This window comes from Phaseolus vulgaris, chromosome 6 (genome assembly GCF_000499845.2).
Source record: "Phaseolus vulgaris cultivar G19833 chromosome 6, P. vulgaris v2.0, whole genome shotgun sequence".
In the NCBI taxonomy this organism is placed as follows: domain Eukaryota; kingdom Viridiplantae; phylum Streptophyta; class Magnoliopsida; order Fabales; family Fabaceae; genus Phaseolus; species Phaseolus vulgaris.
Window position 1 is genome coordinate 28,311,840 of NC_023754.2, and position 19,855 is coordinate 28,331,694.

Here is a 19,855-nt window from a genome sequence, read left to right on the forward strand (position 1 = left end):
GTTTTTGCTACCAAATTTAGAAATTAAATAATTGGTAGTTAAAATCTTAGTTGCTAATTAGATACCAATTTAGAAACTATTTAACAATAATAGAAAATAATAGAAATTAATTTAGAAACAATTTTTTTTTAGTTTCTAAAACGGTATCTATTTTAGTTTCTATTATAACTAATTATTTTTATATCTAAAAATTGGTTTATATTCATGATTTCCTTGTAGTGTAAGAAAAACAACAACAAAAATTTACAAAAACATGTTTAATAGCACAACACTTTGCTATTAAAATCGTGAATATCACAAAACATATACTTCAAATTAAATAAAAATGTTATCTGAATTAAAATCGTGATTGAAAGTACAACTTTTTATTTATTTTAAAGTCCTACTTACAACCATAATTCCTTCGTTCTAACTCCTCCAATAATAAATAAATACTGTAATTTAATCAGTAAGGGAAACCCTAGATTAAGCACATCTATCTAATCATTGTCACTGGGAAATCCTATATCAAGCACATCTACCTAATCATTGTCACTAGGAAACCCTATATCAACCAAATCTACCTAATAAATAATCATTCTCACACTTCCTAGAAGCTCTTCCCACTGTTACTTTCAACTCTTGCTTTCTTTGCATCCATTGCATAGCGAATATAAGAGCCATCAGCTTCAACAACCAAGTTGTTATAACTCAAATGCTCATTACCATAATTTATGTAAGGAGCATTGTAGCGATCCACAAGAGTTGCAGTTTTAGGTGTTGATGTATTGTTGTTGTGGCCACTTCCATCATTAATGTTCATCATTTTTTGGTACGGCTCCTCTGTGATAATGGGATTATTACCACATTGTCTGGGTTGTGTCTGATAGAAGATCTTTGAAACAACTAATTCTCCATCTTTCTCTTCTTCAGTGCTGCCAAGGTGATACTGATGCATCACCCAATTAGTCTTCTCGGGCTTCTTTTTCCTGCCATAGTTGGTGTAGAGTACTAGTATTTTCTTAAAACCTTTGACAGCACCACCAGCTGCAAAAACGGCTCTAGTTTTTCCCGTTTTGTGCCATCTTGTTTCACTTCCTTCTTCATCTGTGTGGACCTTTCTTCTTTTCCTTGTTCCAGTTGTGTATGCTTTTGATGGCCTGTGAAAGAAGTGCCGGATCTGTCCATCTTTGCTAACTCCTACGTTGTTTCATACAATTGTAAATAAACATTTGGTCATACGAAATTTATACATGCATAATAACGCAACATATATACTATTTTCTGGACAAAGACGTATAGTGAAAGAATGTTGTCTTCTAAAGGAAACAAAAGCAAAATAATGACATAAATATATATATGAACAGTTCATTTTCTAATGCATTATTCATAATTTATTATACGTATGTACTAATAAAAAATAATCATTGATTTTCTCATCAATTGAGACTAGTCACTTTATTATCTTAGGTGAATTGCTCAAAGGAGCAGCTAGATTAATAATAAAAAGAGAGTGATATAGTAATAATTAATGAAATATTTTATATTGATGAATGTTATTAAGGAAATTATATACATAGATATACAGCTGATATGATACAATGAAGAAAGATAAACAGAGAAAATAAAAGTTTTATCATTACCATATTGCCAATTCAATGATAAGGTTACTAAGAATATTGGAGTTCAAGCATGAAGTTAATAACAATAATAGATTAGGTGAGACAGTATCTATAATGTAAGCTATTTTTTTTATACTTTCTTCTGTATATTACGGCGAGTAATTAGAAGAAAGATGATTATGTAACAAAGTAGTATAATCATTTATTATATTAATATTTTCTCTCTTTTTTTCTTTCTTTTCAGAAATAGAGTTTGGTTGTTAAGAAAAAAATAAAATAAGAAAGGATGATTGTTTCAATAAAGTCTATGCTAATTTCTTTTACGTGTACAAGTGATGTATGAATGGAAAGAAATGTGAGATCTACCCAAAAGTACATATTCTCATACCACGAATGAATGACAACAAATTTTGTAGTTTATATATATATATAACATAATCGAAATTCCTTTAACATTTATTCTGTTGTTTGAGTTGATAAAGTATGCGTATATTTATATGTATCAATGCTGAATGAATTGTTAGCTCTATTCAATTAAATTAAGGGCGTGGTTGAAGCATCATAGAAAAAGAAAAGAAAATGGCTTAAGCTTAAGGATATATTGTTTTGATTATCAGTTATAAATGTCGTCATAAAAAATCATTATAAATTACATTTTATAATTATATAATCAATATAAAAGGTTTAAATAAGATGTGAGGAAAAGATTATATCACATCAATTTCACCCATTTTTTCCCTCCCTTTTCATTCCACCAATTTGACATCCCTTGCATCCTCAAGGATGTGGACAGAATTACACCCTTTCAATAAGTAATTGATGTTTTGAAATCGATTCTATCATAAAATAAAATGCGGGTATATACATATAAGGTGAAAATATAAATATATATACCTCATATTATGTATTACAATAAGTAAGGTAAAAAGAAATATAGAAATAAAAAGCGAGAAATATAAAAAATGTGGGAGAAAAATTATACGGTAAAAAGTTGAGAAAGCTCCCACTAGAGTAACAAGGCAGCAACTGTTGTTTTGTGAAATATGACATACAATAAAATTTAAAAATCTCATAATTAAGGCTCATTTATTTATTTATTTATTTATTTTCTTGCTAGATGGATAATTAGTGTAAGATAGGATGCCAATTTTGAGTTAGGTAGCCATTGCTAACTTAAGAACTTTCTTGCAACATACATGAACAAGAAGTTAGTTATATGTATGCGTGCTTCTAATGTGTTTCTTTGTTTCAACATATCATCTTAAGAACCACATATACAAGGACTCAACGGAAACTTTTCTTTGCTACAATTGCAAAACAACGAATCAAGAAACACACAATATTGGACTGCTATCAATTTTTATTTCAGGCTATCCAACTTTCACATACATGCCACAATTTCTAACACGTCTTCAAATTTGGACTACATATCTTCAAATAAGTTAGAAAGGCCATTTTAAATTTTAAACAAAAAAAAAATGTTATAATTCTTAGATCTGATTTCATACAAAGAACATAAAATGTTCTGCTGTCATATTCAGCCGCCTTATGATTAGAGATATTTTTCAAAGAGAAAATCATTCCATTTCTAAAACAATTAATTTCATGCATGCGGTATCGTGCACAGCAAGACGTGTCTCCCAATAAATGAGAATTTCATTGATGCGTACATAACATATATTCAAATAGGTATTCCAAAACACTACACTAAACTACTAATTAGACAAAAAACAATAATTAAAAATGAAATAAAGCAAATCATCAAGCACCTGGTAGTTTTTCTGGGTGCGTAGAGCAAATCCCATTCTCGCCTTCAAGAGTTGGTATGAACTCATCAATAAGGGGATGAAGCTTGCATGCATCAGACGCCACTTTTGCCTCTAAATGCTCTAGTATTTCTTGGTCATTTGGATCAAATTTCACTCCAGCTGGTAACCCCGGCAACTCATGAATTCCACCCTAATAGTTCATCACACGTACAATACAAAGTAATTAAAGACGGTGCGAAAAAAAAAACAACTTTTAAAAAGATGAAAGCAGAAACATACAAAGGTTAAGGAAACATAAGTATGTGAGGATTAGAATTAGAAACATTTAAGTATGTGGTAGTACCTGATCCTTGAATTCAATTGTATGACCGCACGAGGGGCATGTTACAGTTCGAATTTCTTCGGAGAGTTTTATGTCACTGACATCAGTCTTCTGAGAGATAATCATAGTTGGCGTGATTGATTCAATCCTCCTCTCTTCATCAGGGTCATTGCACCATGTCATCTTTCTGTTAATTTCCTTTTGCACATGCAAATATATCTCAAAGCGAAACCCTCCTACACTATTTTAAAATATAAAAAAAAAAAGATGAAAAAGGGTTAAGAAAGGTAAAGCTAGTTGCTTGTATCTGTTGGAACTGGTTTATTATGAATCAACTTCTATAGTTGAAAGAGGGAGAATTTAATCGTACCAGGATTCCAGTTTTGCTTCCTCTGTATGTGTTCTCTACGATTCAATTATTGAAGTGAGTTTGATGGTTGGGTCTTGTTCAGAGAGAGAGAGAGAGAAAGAGGAAGAGTATATAGAGATTATAAAATGGAGAGAAATAAAGGGTGGGTCTAAATATAGGCAAAAGTAGCTTGGAGACCACGTTTGGTTCGTATATACGCTTGTACCAAGGAATAAGTGCGGCCTGGTTAAGTTTCAAAAATAAATAATTGCACTTTACCTAATTAACCAATTTTAAAAGGGTATATCATTATTATACATGAATATTAAAACCTTACAAACAAAAAAGAAGCGTAAGCTCCGTGTTTATTTTTAAAAACTAGACACTTTTTCTGACATTTACAAAGTAAAATTATGAAGGTAAACTTTAGTTCATATGTAAATTAATTTATGATTTATTTTTTTTCATATATTTATTTTTGAGTTTATATAAAATAAGTTATTTATTTTTGGTCTTGTTGAACTATGTGATTATGAAATGCATCCGGAGTTAAAAAGATGGTGGCAAAGAGGTGCGTACCCGATTCTTCTTACGACGTTTCACCTCTCTATAAAGTGTGTGTGTTTTGAGGTGCAGTGTCAAATTTAATTTGAGTGCAGTAAAAGATATGTAAAAATTTCATACACGTCATACATGTATATGGGAACAGATAAATAATATTATTGAAGAATATAACGAAATATGAGTCAATTATTTGGCTTGTTCAGGAGAATTCAGAATTAAAATGGTGAATATCTCTGGCGCTGCACTTTTAATTTCCTTTCACAGCTATCATTCCTCGTATATTGTCTATGGACAGAGCGAAAATGTGTTCAAAGTTTGGTTCACAACGTGTTAACCATTGTCTTAAAAAGATAGACAACGTTAATAATGAATGTGTATGTTGGTGGAGTAATTTCAAGGACTATGCTTAATAGATGCAGTTTCAGTTCATAGTGTTTATGTTACGTGTAAAGACATGCAACGCTCATTGATTTGTAACGAGTTATTACATATTTTTCAACGTGTTCTTTGCTATATCTGGTTTAGGCATCTTATTATTTTTCCATTAGAGGAGAGAATATTCTGCTATGGTACAGGACAGTTGCTGTCATTTCGATGATTGGGATGAAGAGGTGACAGGTCACGTCCAAGGGATGTTTTTGTCAATTTCCATTGAAGTCAAATTTGATTTGGAATGGTATGATTTGTTTAAGATGTTGACTTCAAAGTAGGAAGAATAGACGCGGCCACAGAGAAGCATGGCCATTGATTAGTTATAATTTTCCACTTGGCATCTGCCGACACGTCTTTGCGAACTTCTCCGAGAAGCCACGCAACTCAAGAGAAGCTTAGGCGTTAAGCTTCTTTTTTTTTTTTCTTTTTTTTTGCTGCTTTTTTTAACGAGGATTTTTCCGCGGAATACGTATAGTATACGCACAAGGGATTTGCAACGAGTGACTACGAATCTTTCCCAGCTTTTTATTCGTAGGGATTATGACATTAGGTATGACCAAAATTATATAAGTTTACTTAAAATAATGATTTCTTTTATTTAAACTTTGTCTCGTATTTTCGTAAATTTATAATTTAATTTTTCTAATACCTAAAATAAAAATATTTAGAAAAAAACTGCATAAAAATATTGATGTAAATTTGATTATCAATCCTAACTGCCTTAAAAAAAAGTAATACCTATCAAAGAAACACCATACGTCATCCCGTCACCCTAAGAATTGTTTTAATCAAATATGTGAATTTGATGATATTTCCTTGTTTAATTTTTACAATGTAATTTAAAGAATTACAATGTCATGGATCAAATTCTGTAAAGTTGTTTTTGTTTAGGGAAGAATCACATATTCAAATTATGGTTGTGCATCTTTCTAATAATGATATTTTGATACTTTAAATAAATTTATACAACCATTTGCATTCATTATTTTATCATCTTTTTACAATTATACAAGTTTTTTTTTCCAATAATATTTTGATGTTATAAATGTAGAACATAGATATATATAATATTTTGAGCGTGTTCCAAGTTATTATGAGAATTAAAAGAACATAAACACCAACTTTCGTGAACATGTATATACTAAATTTGATCACACTCTGGCCATGGTGGATCCCACAATAGTAACAACTACTGCCGCGAGATAATTTCTAGTCAAAGCTTCAAAATCTGGATATGTATAATTGTATCCAAACATAAGTTTTTTTTATCACAATGTTTTAGTATATCTTTTTATTTATGATCGATGGGGCTTTTGACTTAATAGACTTATAATTTTATATATATATATATATATATATATATATATATATATATATATATATTAAGTTTGAAAGGAGATATTACCTACCATAGGTGAATTTATCTTAAATTTGGGATCAATCTCTAAGCATATAAACAACTTGGGAAGCCTAACAATGTGTTATATATTTCCATGGTTTCTAATGTGTAATGTAATTCTTAATACAAAATATTTTTTAAGTCTTTAACTACAGTGTGTTTAGACATTTGCTTAATAAAAGTCTTGTTTATTAAATATTATTAGTACAATGTTGAATTTATTTTAATTAGATTTTTTTTTATACTTAGCTTTTCTATCGTTAAGTATTTATTTTTAAATCTTTTAGATTTTAGTAAGGATAACTTCAATTAGCTTTTCGATATTTATTTTTAAGTCTTTTAGATTTTAGTAAGAATAACTTCAATTACACTTTGATGTTGAAATTATTTTGAGTTTGAGTTAAAGACATATCTATTTATAATGGTTATCTTGGGTCTCCTAGGTATGGATGATTAGGACTGTCCAAGTTTTGGTAATCATATTATAAATGGTGTTTATCGTGTATTATTTACTAATTAATCATGTTATATTGAATAATGGTTTTGTCCGATATATATCAAATTACTACTAATATATTATACAAATTATTATTAATATCAAATTATGTTATTATTAATTTTTAAATATCACATAATTCCATGCATGCACAATTTTTTTACTTTGACACAGGGAATCTCGTTGACTGTCTTCAATGCGTTGTCCTAGTTATAGGTTTGAATCATAAATATGTTGCATTCATGAGCTCTTATTTATATAACCATCAATCTCGGAAACACAACACATATGCATTTCCATTGATTGGGTAATTCGATTTGGAGAGTTTGGTGAGTAAGTAGAGTGCGAAAGCTAGTGAGGTGTGCCATTTTCACGAGTTTGACGTGCATCTTCGAGGTCAGGTTAAACATTTTCATGAATTTTCACAGTGCCTAATCGATTATAACTAGAAAAACACAACATACCTAATCAATTATGCCCTAAAAATCAGTTCATAATCGAATAAGCATAAGACATAGTCGATTATCTTCTATTTTTTGGAAGATGATCAACTATGTTTTATCTATTAAAGGGGAGAATCAATTGTATTGTTAACATGTTCTTCATAATCAATTGGGTCTGTTATTTTAAGAAAAGACATGCAATTAGACTTGTGACAATTGTGGTTAAATGTGTAATATTACATTTTACACCATTAAAACTAATTCAAAATATCCTTATAATCATCAGATCACTTACATACTTCAGTAAATTTTTCTCACATATCATACCTTAATCCAAACACATTCAACTTTCTCTACACGTTATTCTCATATCCTCACACTCTCAACTTTTCACTCCCAATCCAAACAAAACACATAAAGAATATTAGGTTGAAATGCTCATGGGTTAAATAAGCTTATATCAGATTTTATTGATTTATTAAGTAAAGTCAAGACTATTTTTAAAAGTATATTAGTTTAAAAAGTTTTTTTTTTTAAGTTAAGAAAGTGATGATTTTACAGTTGTTCAATTTTTTTAATCTATATTGAACTTTATAAATAATAATAATAATTTATTATTATTATTATTATTATTTTAATTGTTGTTTGAGATTATACTTAATATGTATAAGTATGTTTGGACACATAAATTTAGACTTATATTATAACCTGCGTAGAAGTGTTTTTTTTTGTCAATTCTAGAAAATGTTATTTCAAAATAATCTTTTAACCTATTTGAATATGAAATTTGAAAACAACAATTAAAAATAATAAATCACATACGAAGAAATTTTAAATAATTTTAGTTAAAATGATAAAATTCATTACTTATTAATTCACGCACCAATATATTATTTGATAAATAAGAAAAGTAAGACATGAGAATTCCACACTATCTTAAAGTAACTTATATTAAGATATAACTAAAATATAATATATTTTTTGTGTAAATGCAATATATATTTTAAATACACACATTTAACTAATCCTGTTAATACGAACAAAAATACATTAATTAATAGAAATTAACAAGTAGACTACAAACTTTTATTTTAAGTAAAAAAACTCTTATTTTCCTGAGATTTTAACATTTCAGATTTTCTAGAGCGTAGCTGACTGACTGTTCATAGGATGAAAATGACTTTTTATTCATGCACCCCCCAATTTCTTGGCACACCTCCACGACTATTTTACCTTTCTTTGAAGTGACTTTCAGATTAATTACTTAGAAATTTTTGGAATTAAATTGTAGAAATCATGAAATACATTTCGAAACAAGTTTTATAAAACATAATTTGAAGACCGTTATAATATCTTTCAAAAATGTCTTTTTTAAATAAGTTTTCTATAACAAACTTTCTTAACCACAGTACGTTCACTTTCTTTTCTTTTTCTTCATGTGTAAACATTCTCCATCTCCTCTTCTTTCTTTGTAGTGAGAGAGGGTAATTTAATTTGTTTTCTAGTAATGAAGGTGCATTTGATAATGATACGGGTGCAGGAAGTAAAAACCTATGAAAATGGGTAAGGTTTTTTAAGAAACTTTTATACCAAACGAAGGCCCAAATATTTTTTTTTCTCAATGGTAGATTTTAAAAACATTATTATTTAATTAAAAAACTTATGCAACATAATGAAATTTAAAAAGAAAAAAAATATATTATTCAATTAAAATTCATGCTACATTGCATAATTTTAAGATTTATATATTTGTTAATTTTTTATAATTTAATATTTTAATATAAATTTATAATTAATAATTTTTTATATTTTTATTGTAAAACTTAAATAAAAAGGATAAAATTATGTTTGTAACAACGATTTTATTATAAATCACAAATCATAGTGAATCAAAGTCATGTTTACACTTATGGATTTAACTTATCAATTTATATTTATCAACTAATTTAACAAGCATTTTTAATCAAATAAATTATCTTATAAACTTGAAACTTATCATCTACCCAAACTAATTTTATTAATGTTTGTGTAAATAATATTATATTTGCTTTTATTTCTTATGTAACAATCTTAAGTCATACACTGAAGAATTTGTCTGTAAATCATTATCTTTTTTAATGAGTTTAATTGCCTCGTAGTTTATTAATGAGATTTTATTTTTGATACATTTTAGTTAATAAAAAAAGTGTTATAAAAACTATCTCTATCACTTCTCTTTTTAAATTAAGATATTAAAAAAAAATCATTGCGCCATTTACTTTTGGCAATTAATCTCCCCAGTCATGTGAAATCATTCTAAATGAAGAACAGTTAAAGACGTTATTGCGCTTTTTTTATTTATCAATTTCTATTTGTAATTCCTAAAAAACATTATACCGGTTTTAATCTTCTTTATTAAAAAATGGCCATATGTTTAGAAAAAAGAGTATTAATCTAAAATTTTCTAAATAGATTTTTGCTATTTTGTTTTCTCCATCTATCCAAACAAAATGTTTAAATTCAAATTGAATTTAACTCTTAGCATTGTTTTCCATCATCTTGTTTCTTTGTTTTTATTGTAATGTTTATTTTAGTGTATTAAAAAATATATCCATATATATATAGACAAATATGTTATTATTAATGTATTTAAAAATGAAAAGATAAACAGTGCGATCATTCTTAATATGAAAAATTCTCCTAGTTTCAATCATTAACAAAGTTATATATATATAAAAAAAAAGATGGGTTGAACCCAATGAGGCTAACTTAGCCCAAGTCCAATTATGACATGGTTACATCATATCAAACTAAAAAGATTCCCATTTAATTTATGCTATTTGTTTCCTATTATTTTCCTTTTTGGTAAGCGATAGTGTCTGTAAACTAAAAGACAGCACCTATATTAATTTATAAAAAAATGTACAACGTTGCATATGGCTACCTAATTAGAAGCTGGAAAAATAGGTACATATGGACACATTAAAAGTTTGGGGAAACTAAGAATTAAAGAAATGGAAAAAAAGGTCACTTTCATGACTAAAAGGATCCCCATGCTACACGGAACCACAGATTAATACTCACCGCCCTAAGGACAACGCCACCGTCCCACCTTTCTATTTCAAAATTCCCCAACAAAAATTATTCTCACAACACAACATTTGGGATAATTTTCCTCAAAATTCCACCAATTTTCTCACCAATTAAATAACCATAAGATAAGACAGTGATTTGGAATCCATTTTCTTGGTACAAAATTGAAGGCAAATTGCTCCATCAATTTGACTACATGATGATGGGGATCAGAGACACAGTTCAGTTTCTAAATTGTTCAAAATGGTTGCCACTTGAGCCACAGAAGGTCTACATTTTCGTGAGTTACCAACACATGCTGAAGCAACTTTGGCTAACCTAACCAGAGGCTTGGTGTCAGAAGGAATGACCAACCTAGGATCCAAAAGTTCACTAAAACTTGTTTCTCTAATCAAAGGCAATGCCCACTTCACCAACAACCCTCCCTCACACCCTTTCCCAGTTAAAAGCTCCAGCAGGATCACCCCTAACCCATAAACATCACTCTCCTTGGTAGCTCCACCACCCCTTCTTTCACTCCAATATTCATCATCCACATACCCCACTAGCCCTCTCTTTTCCACAGGTGCCAAAAAGTTAAGCCCGTAATCAGAAATCCTTGCACAGAAGTTGACATCAATGAGAATATTAGAGGACTTAACACACCCATGTACAATGTTTGGCGCCACCACTTCATGCAGGTATTGAAGCCCTCTGGCTGCTCCAGCTGCAATCCTGAACCTCTTGTTCCAATCCAAAAGTGAAGCCCCATCTTGGTTTTGATGCAAGTAGAAGTCCAAGCTTGCCATGTGCACAAACTCCATCAGAATAACTCTCTCACCAGGTGCTTCTGAGAACCCTATTATTGGAACTACGTTGGGGTGTTGGGCCAAGGAGAGCCATTTCAACACGGATGAGAAACCAAACCCTGCATTGCTCAACACAAGAACGGGGTGAATCCTTTTAACAGCTACAAGCTCTTCTTTCTCCAGTGTCCCTGCATACACAGTTCCTAAGCGACCCTGCCCAATGATTCTCCTATGGTTGAAGCCACCGGTGGCGGCATCAACTTCCATCAAGGGGTATGCACGAGCACACAGCTTCACGGGAAGGGTTTCTTCGGATTCAACGGGTTTCTTCTTGCAAGCGAGGAAGAGGATGATGCCAAGAACGATCAGAGATATGGAGAGAGTGATCATGACCATGTCATAAGCGATATGCTCCACATGGTTCATCTTCACTGTTGTGATTGTGGTATGGCAGTGATGGGTTATTGGTGGTTTGATGGAGGAATAGTTGAAGGAAGAAGGTGAGATTGGGTGGTTTGTGAAAGAGGTTTGTGTGGAAAGAAGCTTATATACATGTGACTTTGATGGGGAGATATCAAACAGTTGGAAGATAAGTTGAAAAGGAAAAAAGAGAGCATTTGCTTGACAAAATGGGTGGATAGATAGATCGATCAGATTAGTTGTGGTAGTTGATAGCTGGCAACCCTACCTCTCATATTATGGACAAATTCTATCATTTTTTAACTAAGAAATAAACAACATCATGTTAATCAAATACACAAAGATAAAGATAAATAGTGGAATTTAAGGATAATTTAATCTCATTAAATATTGATTTAAATTTTACCCTTACATTTATATTATGAAATATCCTAATATCTAATCGAAGTAGGATTTCTGACACACCTCATTCACATTGGAAACTCATGCGTGAAATAACATATTTTGATAATCGTTGAATAACGGATGACTTGATAAGCTTAACTAACATTCATTAGAATAAGCTAAAAAATGACTCTAATGCTATATTAAGCAGTAAACTTTAAGTCTAACTCAATCTCATAAAACTAATTTATAAGATTAAGTTTGCATCCACTTATAAAATATCCTATTACAGGTGGATCTCTAAAAAAAAAATAACAACATTGTAAAAGTGTTAAAATTATATAATACTCTATAAGGACGTCTTTAAATGCTGAATTGAAAGATTATGAATACCATTTTGACTAAGTACATGTTTTTGAAGGAACTTTATAATTCTTTCATTGCGGGTTCTAAATAATAGTTTAAAATAACACCGGAAGCTTAGGTTTTTTAAACTATGGAGGCATTGATGTCTTCTTATATTTTCTTTGATGAACCCAGTTATGTGCTGACGTCTAATAGGAGCATGATCACATTTTAAATTATTAACACTAACTACTAATCTAAAACCATTCGATTACGACAACCTAATGTTATTTTTATCTTACCAAGTATCTGTGTGCGTCGGACAAATCCATCGGCTGTGTAATACTTTTGAATTATATCATTTCCATCAAAATTTGTTCATTGCATATAAATTTCTTCTCTTTTTTTTTTTACATTTTGTCTCGTACTACGTATTATTTATAACATTTGTGTGTACGGATTTTTTTATTTCCCTGGAAAATAGGAGGTTTGGTCGTGTGGTACGTAGAGCAATATCTAAAGACAATCCAGCTTAGACAATTGTATGTTTCCATTTGAGTAGGTACAAGTTTTGAAAATTGTTCATTTCAAAACATTAAAGTAGTGTATTTATTTAAAACTAAATATTTTAAATTAAAAAAATAGAGAAACTAATGACATGTTTTATTTTCAAGGAAAGAAAACACTCTAAGAATTTAATTAAAACATATACATTTCAATGTATGAAATTATATTTTAAATCAATCAATTATGGATTTGAGCAATTAATGTTTAGAAAAAAATGAATATTTAAACTATTTAAAAATAAATAATTGTGCGTCTTTTGATGTACAAACTGATTTTAAATGGCAAAGATACTTAAGGAAAATCAGTGTTTAGAAAAACAGTATATTAAAAAAATATTGTGACTTTCAAGAATAAGGATCTGTATTATTATACACAAAAAAAGAGGTATTAGAATGAAATATCTGAACTGTAATTCAAATTGAACAGTAATAATAATTGAAAGAAATAATAGTAAAAAGAAGATGGTTTAATGAAAATGCATAATTGAAAGAAAGTGATAATAATAGAATAACAATAATAAGAAGAGGAATCTTATGAATTGAAGCATAGAACATTGCGAACTGCTCTGGAATCTGGAATGGGAGAAAGCAAGCAATTTGTCGCCATAAACATAGCTATAAGGCTACAGGCCAGTAATGGAAGCCACAAAATTGGTGAGAAACCTACGTTGGGGCCCATGGTCTCTTGATGATGATGTTGGGCTTGGCTCGTAGCTTCGAGAAGGCCCACCCATTAATGGCATGAGATGTAATGAATCTCTCATGATGCTTCTTCTTCACCTTTTAATCAGACAGCCCAGAATCTGGTTGCTGGATTTGGTGGAAGGATATGTTGAGTGTGGTTATGAGAAAGAAAGAAAGAAGTGATAAAGTGGTAGCAATAGTAACAGTATTAGTATTGACCTGCTAGCTCTCATCACATCATGCTCTATCTTGGAAACCAAAAATCCAACATCTTCACTAACAAGTGCATCATATATGTTCGTATAATCTAAGTTGAAGGATGAATCAAGTGTGCAACAGGACAGGTGTCAATACATGGAGCCACTGATTCATACACTGTTATGAGATCAACAAAAGAGAAAAATAATTAAATAGGATATCAAAATGAATAGGTATAACTAAAGATAGAAAATTAAAACAAAGAACAAATTACACTTGTAAAAAATAAACACTTAATAATAAAAAAAATATTATAATTTCATTTTGTCAAAAAGATAAAATTGCTATTAACTTATTGTATCTATGTTATTTTTATTCTCTCACAACCTGGTAATAAAATATTTAAAAGATATAAACTATAATAAATACTCTTTGAATTAAAAAAAATAAATTAAAATAGGTTTATTTTTTATTAAAAAGACTTTGATTGTGAATGTTAAGACTCTTGGTTTTTTTATTTGTATTCTGAGCTTTTGATAGGAAAAAACATGTTTATAGAAGAAAACATCTATAAACAATGAAATGTCCTCATCTATATTCGACGTGGGATCTCCAACAATTTTCTTAGATTAAATACTTAATAAAACATATCATTCCTTTTGTTTTTTTTTTAAATTAATAAAAATATATTTTGATACTTTTGGATTAAAATTTATTTAATTTGTTGAATAAGTGATAATATAACATAAAGATCTAAATACTTTTAATTGACTAAAATCTACTACAGTTTTGTAAAACATAAGGTGAAAAATGATTTAAAATAGATGTAGAAAATATGTTTATGTTTGTGATAATATAATATGATTATTTTATGAGATCTTTTCTTACATTTAATAAATAATTATGTTGCCTTTTAACTATAATATTTTGTTGAGGAAGATTAACCCATTAAATAATTTAATACACTATTTCTTTATCAATAAAAAAATTAGTGTCATAATTGTTATTATTTTTTTTATTGCTATCTTAAATTTATATATAATATTTATTAAGTGTAATATCCAGAATGTGTTTAACAAAATTAGTTTATAAGATTAAGTGGTAAAATTAGTTCATAAACTATTTTGTATGTATAAAACAAAATTTGTATTTTATAGACAAAAATATATTATGAGATAATTTTATTTTTTTTAAATAATTAATATTTTTAGTATTTTATTTTATTTTTAAAGTTGTTTATATATATTATTTATTTAGTTGCAGAAGTTAATTATTTAAATAAGTTGTAAAACTTCTCAAATAGTGGGCTAGGAATTTGTATAGTAACTGAAATAAAAATCTCTCAAAGTTGGGAAATTAACAGTATATTTTATAAAAAAAATGAAACTAAAACATGTTCGTTTTGTTAGAATTTAAACTAAAAACAACATATTCATCAAATAATAAATTGATTTGGATAGGAGGGTTTATGATGTGTGTGCCATGAGATGAACAAGAATAGGTTTTAATATTTTGATTTGGGATCTTAGGTTAACACCCTTGGTTTAACCCAGTGCCGTTATCGGTCCATGAAACACAGGGAAAGCTTCCAAACTCTGGTCGGAGGCGTACCCAATTTCTTCAACACTGAGAAGGACGCACAAGTTTTCTTCTTTACGAACAAATATAAACGCATCATCAACTCAATTATCTGGTTCGTTTCCAGCCCCCATTCATTCTTGCCGTTTCTTCTTCCTACATGCCAAATAATGTGTGCCTATTTTTGCTTCTTCTTTTATCCTAAATTTCTTTGTCAAAGTTATGTTTGGAAAATCAATAAAGAAGAGATTTTGTGCTAGAAACACACTCCACACTATCATCACAACGCAACATCGTTACAGTTTGCCCATATAATAAAACAAAGATATATTTTGTTTAGGGTAGGTCAAGTTTTCATCTTTGTCTTTTACTTTAATAAGTTTTGTGTTCCAGTTTTCTTTTGTGTATTGTTTTGGGGGCTAATAGAACGCATAAGTTCTTAGTTGATGTTGTCTTCAACATTGATTTGAGTGTTAAACTTTCACTACATTACATCATATATGTTATTGGTTTCTTTCTCTTTTTTTGGTTATCAGATAATTGTGTCTTTTGACTGTTCTGAAAGACTCGAGACTTCTAAGATGTTGGCCTGTCATCCTGCAAAAAAGTTATCATTTAACCGATCAATTAGTGATGGCGATTTGGTTATTGTTTACGAAAAGCATGACAGCATGAAGGCTGTAACTGTGTCGGAGGGTTCAGTCCTGCAGAATCGTTTTGGTGTTTTTAAACATTCAGATTGGATAGGAAAACAGTTTGGGTCTAAAGTATTCAGTAGTAAGGGTGGTTTTGTGTACTTGTTAGCTCCCACACCAGAATTGTGGACTCTGGTATTAAACCACAGGACTCAGATTCTCTATATTGCGGATATTAGTTTTGTTATCACGTACTTGGAGGTTGTTCCTGGTTGTGTGGTTCTTGAATCTGGAACTGGTAGCGGATCTTTGACCACCTCACTTGCAAGAGCAGTTGCTCCTTCAGGACACGTCAATACCTTTGATTTCCATGAACAAAGGGCTGAATCAGCTAGGTAAGAAATAAGGAAGAAATTATGTGATTTTCCATATAGAAATTGACATAAAATGATGTTTGGTATTAATATATTTGCATGTTGCTTTCGCCTGCTTCTTCTGGTTTTCTTCTATGGATCTATTTTCCACTATCATCCAAAATGGTGTGCTAACTTGTAATTAGATCATAGCAATTAAAACATTACTTTGGCCATGGATGAAATTTAAACTAGTTTTATTAGCTTTGCACTGTGGTTTTGTCATTCTCATGAATCGTGGGCAAGATATTCAATGATCAGATAGTCTGTAGTTCGTAATTGAAGATGCTGTCTTCTAATTCTACTTGATATATCGGTACCCTGCTATGCTCTTAGACCATACAATGATTCCTGTCTACCCTGAAACCAATCTATAATTTTGCCCTGTAAATTACTCTCTCTTTTTTTATTCACAAGGTTATGTTGAATAATTCCTATGTCATAATATATTCACTTAATTTTGTCATCCTGGTAGGGCTGATTTTGAGAGAACAGGTCTAAGCAGCTTAGTCACTGTGAAGGTTAGGGACATTCAGGGTGAAGGATTCCCTGATGATTTTACAGGCATGGCTGACTCCGTATTTTTGGATCTACCTCAACCTTGGCTTACCATTCCTTCAGCTGCAAAAGTGTTAAGACATGACGGCACATTGTGCTCTTTCTCTCCTTGTATTGAACAAGTACAACGAACATGTGAAACACTCCAAACCCGCTTCACAGGTAGTTTTGCATTTTCTTCTGTGTCCCCTATATTTTCCTAATTTCATTATCCTTTTGTGCTTGCATTAGACTGATAGAATACCCATGAAATGTTTGCCTCTGTACAAAGATATAAGGACATTTGAGGTACTGTTACGCACATATGAAGTTAGGGAAGAGAAAATGCAAAGCTTAAGTGGGGATGGCAATGGTCCTATTGGTTCTCTTCCTAGCAAGAGGAGACAATGCTCTGATGGAAGCTATATACTCAGCGGCAGTCCTTCTATTTCTTCTGTCATGGCTAGACCTTGTGGTGAAGCTCGAGGTCACACAGGCTTTTTGACATTTGCAAGAGTTAAATGCGTCTCATGAAGAGTGCTGTCATGTCTCACAATTTTGTATTCTTACCATCCATACATTGCTACAAGAAGTAAGGCCTACCTCTTTGCATATTAGCAATCATTGATGACTATTTTGTGCTTCTTCATATTCTTTACAAATATTTAGATGGATCAAGTTTCTTAACATATTTACATTGCTTCAACAAAGTGGCAAGAGACATTTATCATTATTGATTGATTTACTCTCTCCTATTGTGAGAATTTCATGTTTGGAGATTGTCTTTATGTAGTTCTATACATTATGCTGAAAGTAAACAACAGTCACTTTACCTTCACTTTTAAGATAACACTTGCTATTAGAGTTTCTGAGTTTGCAGAATTAGGAATAGCGGCCAGAATAATGTTGTGATGTTTTATAGTAACAATGCAATATATATCTAATTAGCATAGATTCTCTTTTTCAGTGAAAGAAATAAAGAAGAGGATGATAATTAAAATAACTTTTTAGAGTAATTTAGTTAGCACGATTTTAAAACTATAAATAATTTATCTTCTATTTTTTCCCATTTTCTCTCAACTAAACAAAATATTCCCCTTGTATGGTAGCAACTACAATTGATAATTCCTTTATTGAGTCTATGTTCAACGCTGTTTTATTTTAAAGGGGGTTGATCTGATACATTGATGCCATCTGCATTTAAAACTCCCAGTTAACATCTTAATAAACTAATATTTTAATTATATTTTTATTTGTTAATTATTTTTATACTATAAGACGTTATAAATAAATATTAAATTATTTTAATATTTATTTTATTACGATATATAAATTAGTATTAATAAATATAATTATTAAAATAATAATAAAATAGGTAAAATTAAATCATAATAAAATATTTATGCACATATTTAATGATGACTCTTAACATAATTAATTATGAATTACAACATACTCGATTATGTCTAATGATATTTGATTATGTGATAGTTTCTACATGAAAAAAACAACTTCAAGTGAAATTTTAAAAATATAAAAAAAATTCCGGGAACCTGTATGAATACGATTTCATGTGAAATTTTAAATATAAAAGTTAGTTTACAATTATCACTTCTTTGTAAGGAAGTTGTTGTTTTAAATATGAATTACTAATTACATTTATTTATTTTTAAATATATATTGTATGCATTTCAGAAAAGTAATAGAATGAAGTGACAAATTGTGTATTAAGTACTCAAACAAAGAAATTATTGTTCATGAAGTGTATGAAATTTGGTTAAATAATTACATGACCATAATTAAAAATATATATTAAGTGTGACTTTTCTATATACTGAATTAACTAGTTTTATAAGGTCGTTATCTATACATAAATCAAAATTTACAAAAATAATTTGTTAACTATTTAACTGTTAATTAGGTGAGAATTTGGTGAAAAGTAGTATCTTGTTAACGAATTAATTGTTGTTAATTAGGTAAGAATTGGGTGAGAATAGTGACCTAGTTTCGTTTTTTTTTAAATCAAAATATTAGGTTAAATAAAATCATTTGAAGTAACCTAAAATAATTTAATGATTATTGTTGGAAAATAAAAAGCATTAAAATATATTTTTTGTCCTTAATATTTAGTGACCTTGATTATGATGATTTGTATGTTATGTGTCTCCACTGTCAAAGAGATAGTCACATCTATTTTTTTTTAAATTATATTTTTTATCTTGAGATAAAAAAAATCCTATTTTGAATCTTCATGAATTTTTTATTTTTATCTATTTTTTTACTATCATATTTTAAGTGATGAGGTATCCTTAAATAGATCTGGTTAACTATCAAGTAGGATGTTACATATATATTTTTTTAAAATCATTTTGTTTAAAGAATAAAAAATGAATCAATATGATGAAAATAATTTCATTTAAATTAGGGTTTGAATCTCTTATTTCTTTCAATCTTCCGTATTCAACATGAAACTAAAAAAAATGAAAATAAAGAAGTATAGAATTATTCTTTAACTTCTTTATATTTCATTGTCCAATATAAAATATTAAAAAAGAATACTAAGTCCCAACCGAAGAAAAATGGCATAATCTATATCTTATTGACTATTTTTTACTTAATTTTTTTAAAAAAAAATTGAATGTATCAGTTTTATTTAGTGCACGATTACTTAGCAAATAAATAGTCACTTAAAGGATACCAATTGAGGATAAATAAATAAAAAACTATGAAAACTAGAATAGAAAAAACAATAAAAATAGAAAATATAAACATTTATTAGGAATCAAAAGAGAAAAAAAAGATCCATTCTTATTTGTTTTACTCAATATGTTATATAAAGACATCAAAGTTATTAAAAAAT

At 29.3% G+C, this 19,855-nt stretch overlaps 3 protein-coding genes across 4 annotated transcripts; 1 reads left to right on the forward strand and 2 right to left on the reverse strand.

Annotated features, from left to right (window-relative positions):
• Positions 1-315: 315 nt before the first annotated feature.
• LOC137832549 (NAC domain-containing protein 73-like) lies at positions 316-4,228 on the reverse strand. 2 transcript variants are annotated; one of them, XM_068640759.1, is made up of 4 exons: positions 4,063-4,228; positions 3,714-3,933; positions 3,371-3,560; positions 316-1,179 (listed from the first exon to the last, which is right to left on the reverse strand). In XM_068640759.1, exons 2-4 carry the CDS (start codon positions 3,873-3,875, stop codon positions 590-592), a joined length of 942 nt encoding a protein of 313 aa, XP_068496860.1. In that variant the 5' UTR covers positions 3,876-3,933; positions 4,063-4,228; the 3' UTR covers positions 316-589. The 2 variants fall into 2 exon arrangements, with proteins under 2 accessions (XP_068496860.1, XP_068496861.1); XM_068640760.1 differs by having other exon boundaries at positions 3,714-3,928; positions 4,063-4,189.
• Positions 4,229-10,232: 6,004 nt separating this feature from the next.
• LOC137832550 (probable serine/threonine-protein kinase PBL24) lies at positions 10,233-12,003 on the reverse strand. Its single transcript, XM_068640762.1, has one exon. It carries the CDS (start codon positions 11,659-11,661, stop codon positions 10,657-10,659), a length of 1,005 nt encoding a protein of 334 aa, XP_068496863.1. The 5' UTR covers positions 11,662-12,003; the 3' UTR covers positions 10,233-10,656.
• A 3,268-nt stretch (positions 12,004-15,271) lies between these two features.
• Positions 15,272-17,764, forward strand: LOC137832551 (uncharacterized). The gene is made up of 4 exons (XM_068640763.1): positions 15,272-15,525; positions 15,947-16,440; positions 16,934-17,178; positions 17,288-17,764. The coding sequence occupies exons 2-4, from the start codon at positions 15,992-15,994 to the stop codon at positions 17,527-17,529; spliced, it is 936 nt and encodes a 311-aa protein (XP_068496864.1). The 5' UTR covers positions 15,272-15,525; positions 15,947-15,991; the 3' UTR covers positions 17,530-17,764.
• The last annotated feature ends 2,091 nt before the right edge of the window (positions 17,765-19,855 follow it).

Bases quoted from the DNA above. Each gene is read 5' to 3' on its own strand.
- LOC137832551 (XM_068640763.1), top strand. From the start codon at position 15,992: ATGTTGGCCTGTCATCCTGCAAAAAAGTTATCATTTAACCGATCAATT. The intron at 16,441-16,933 runs GTAAGAAATAAG...TCATCCTGGTAG, and splicing joins CAAAGGGCTGAATCAGCTAG to GGCTGATTTTGAGAGAACAG. The intron at 17,179-17,287 runs GTAGTTTTGCAT...CTCTGTACAAAG, and splicing joins ACTCCAAACCCGCTTCACAG to ATATAAGGACATTTGAGGTA.
- LOC137832550 (XM_068640762.1), bottom strand. From the start codon at position 11,661: ATGAACCATGTGGAGCATATCGCTTATGACATGGTCATGATCACTCTC.
- LOC137832549 (XM_068640759.1), bottom strand. From the start codon at position 3,875: ATGACATGGTGCAATGACCCTGATGAAGAGAGGAGGATTGAATCAATC. The intron at 3,561-3,713 runs GTACTACCACAT...ATGAACTATTAG, and splicing joins CAATTGAATTCAAGGATCAG to GGTGGAATTCATGAGTTGCC. The intron at 1,180-3,370 runs GTGCTTGATGAT...GAAACAACGTAG, and splicing joins GCACCCAGAAAAACTACCAG to GAGTTAGCAAAGATGGACAG.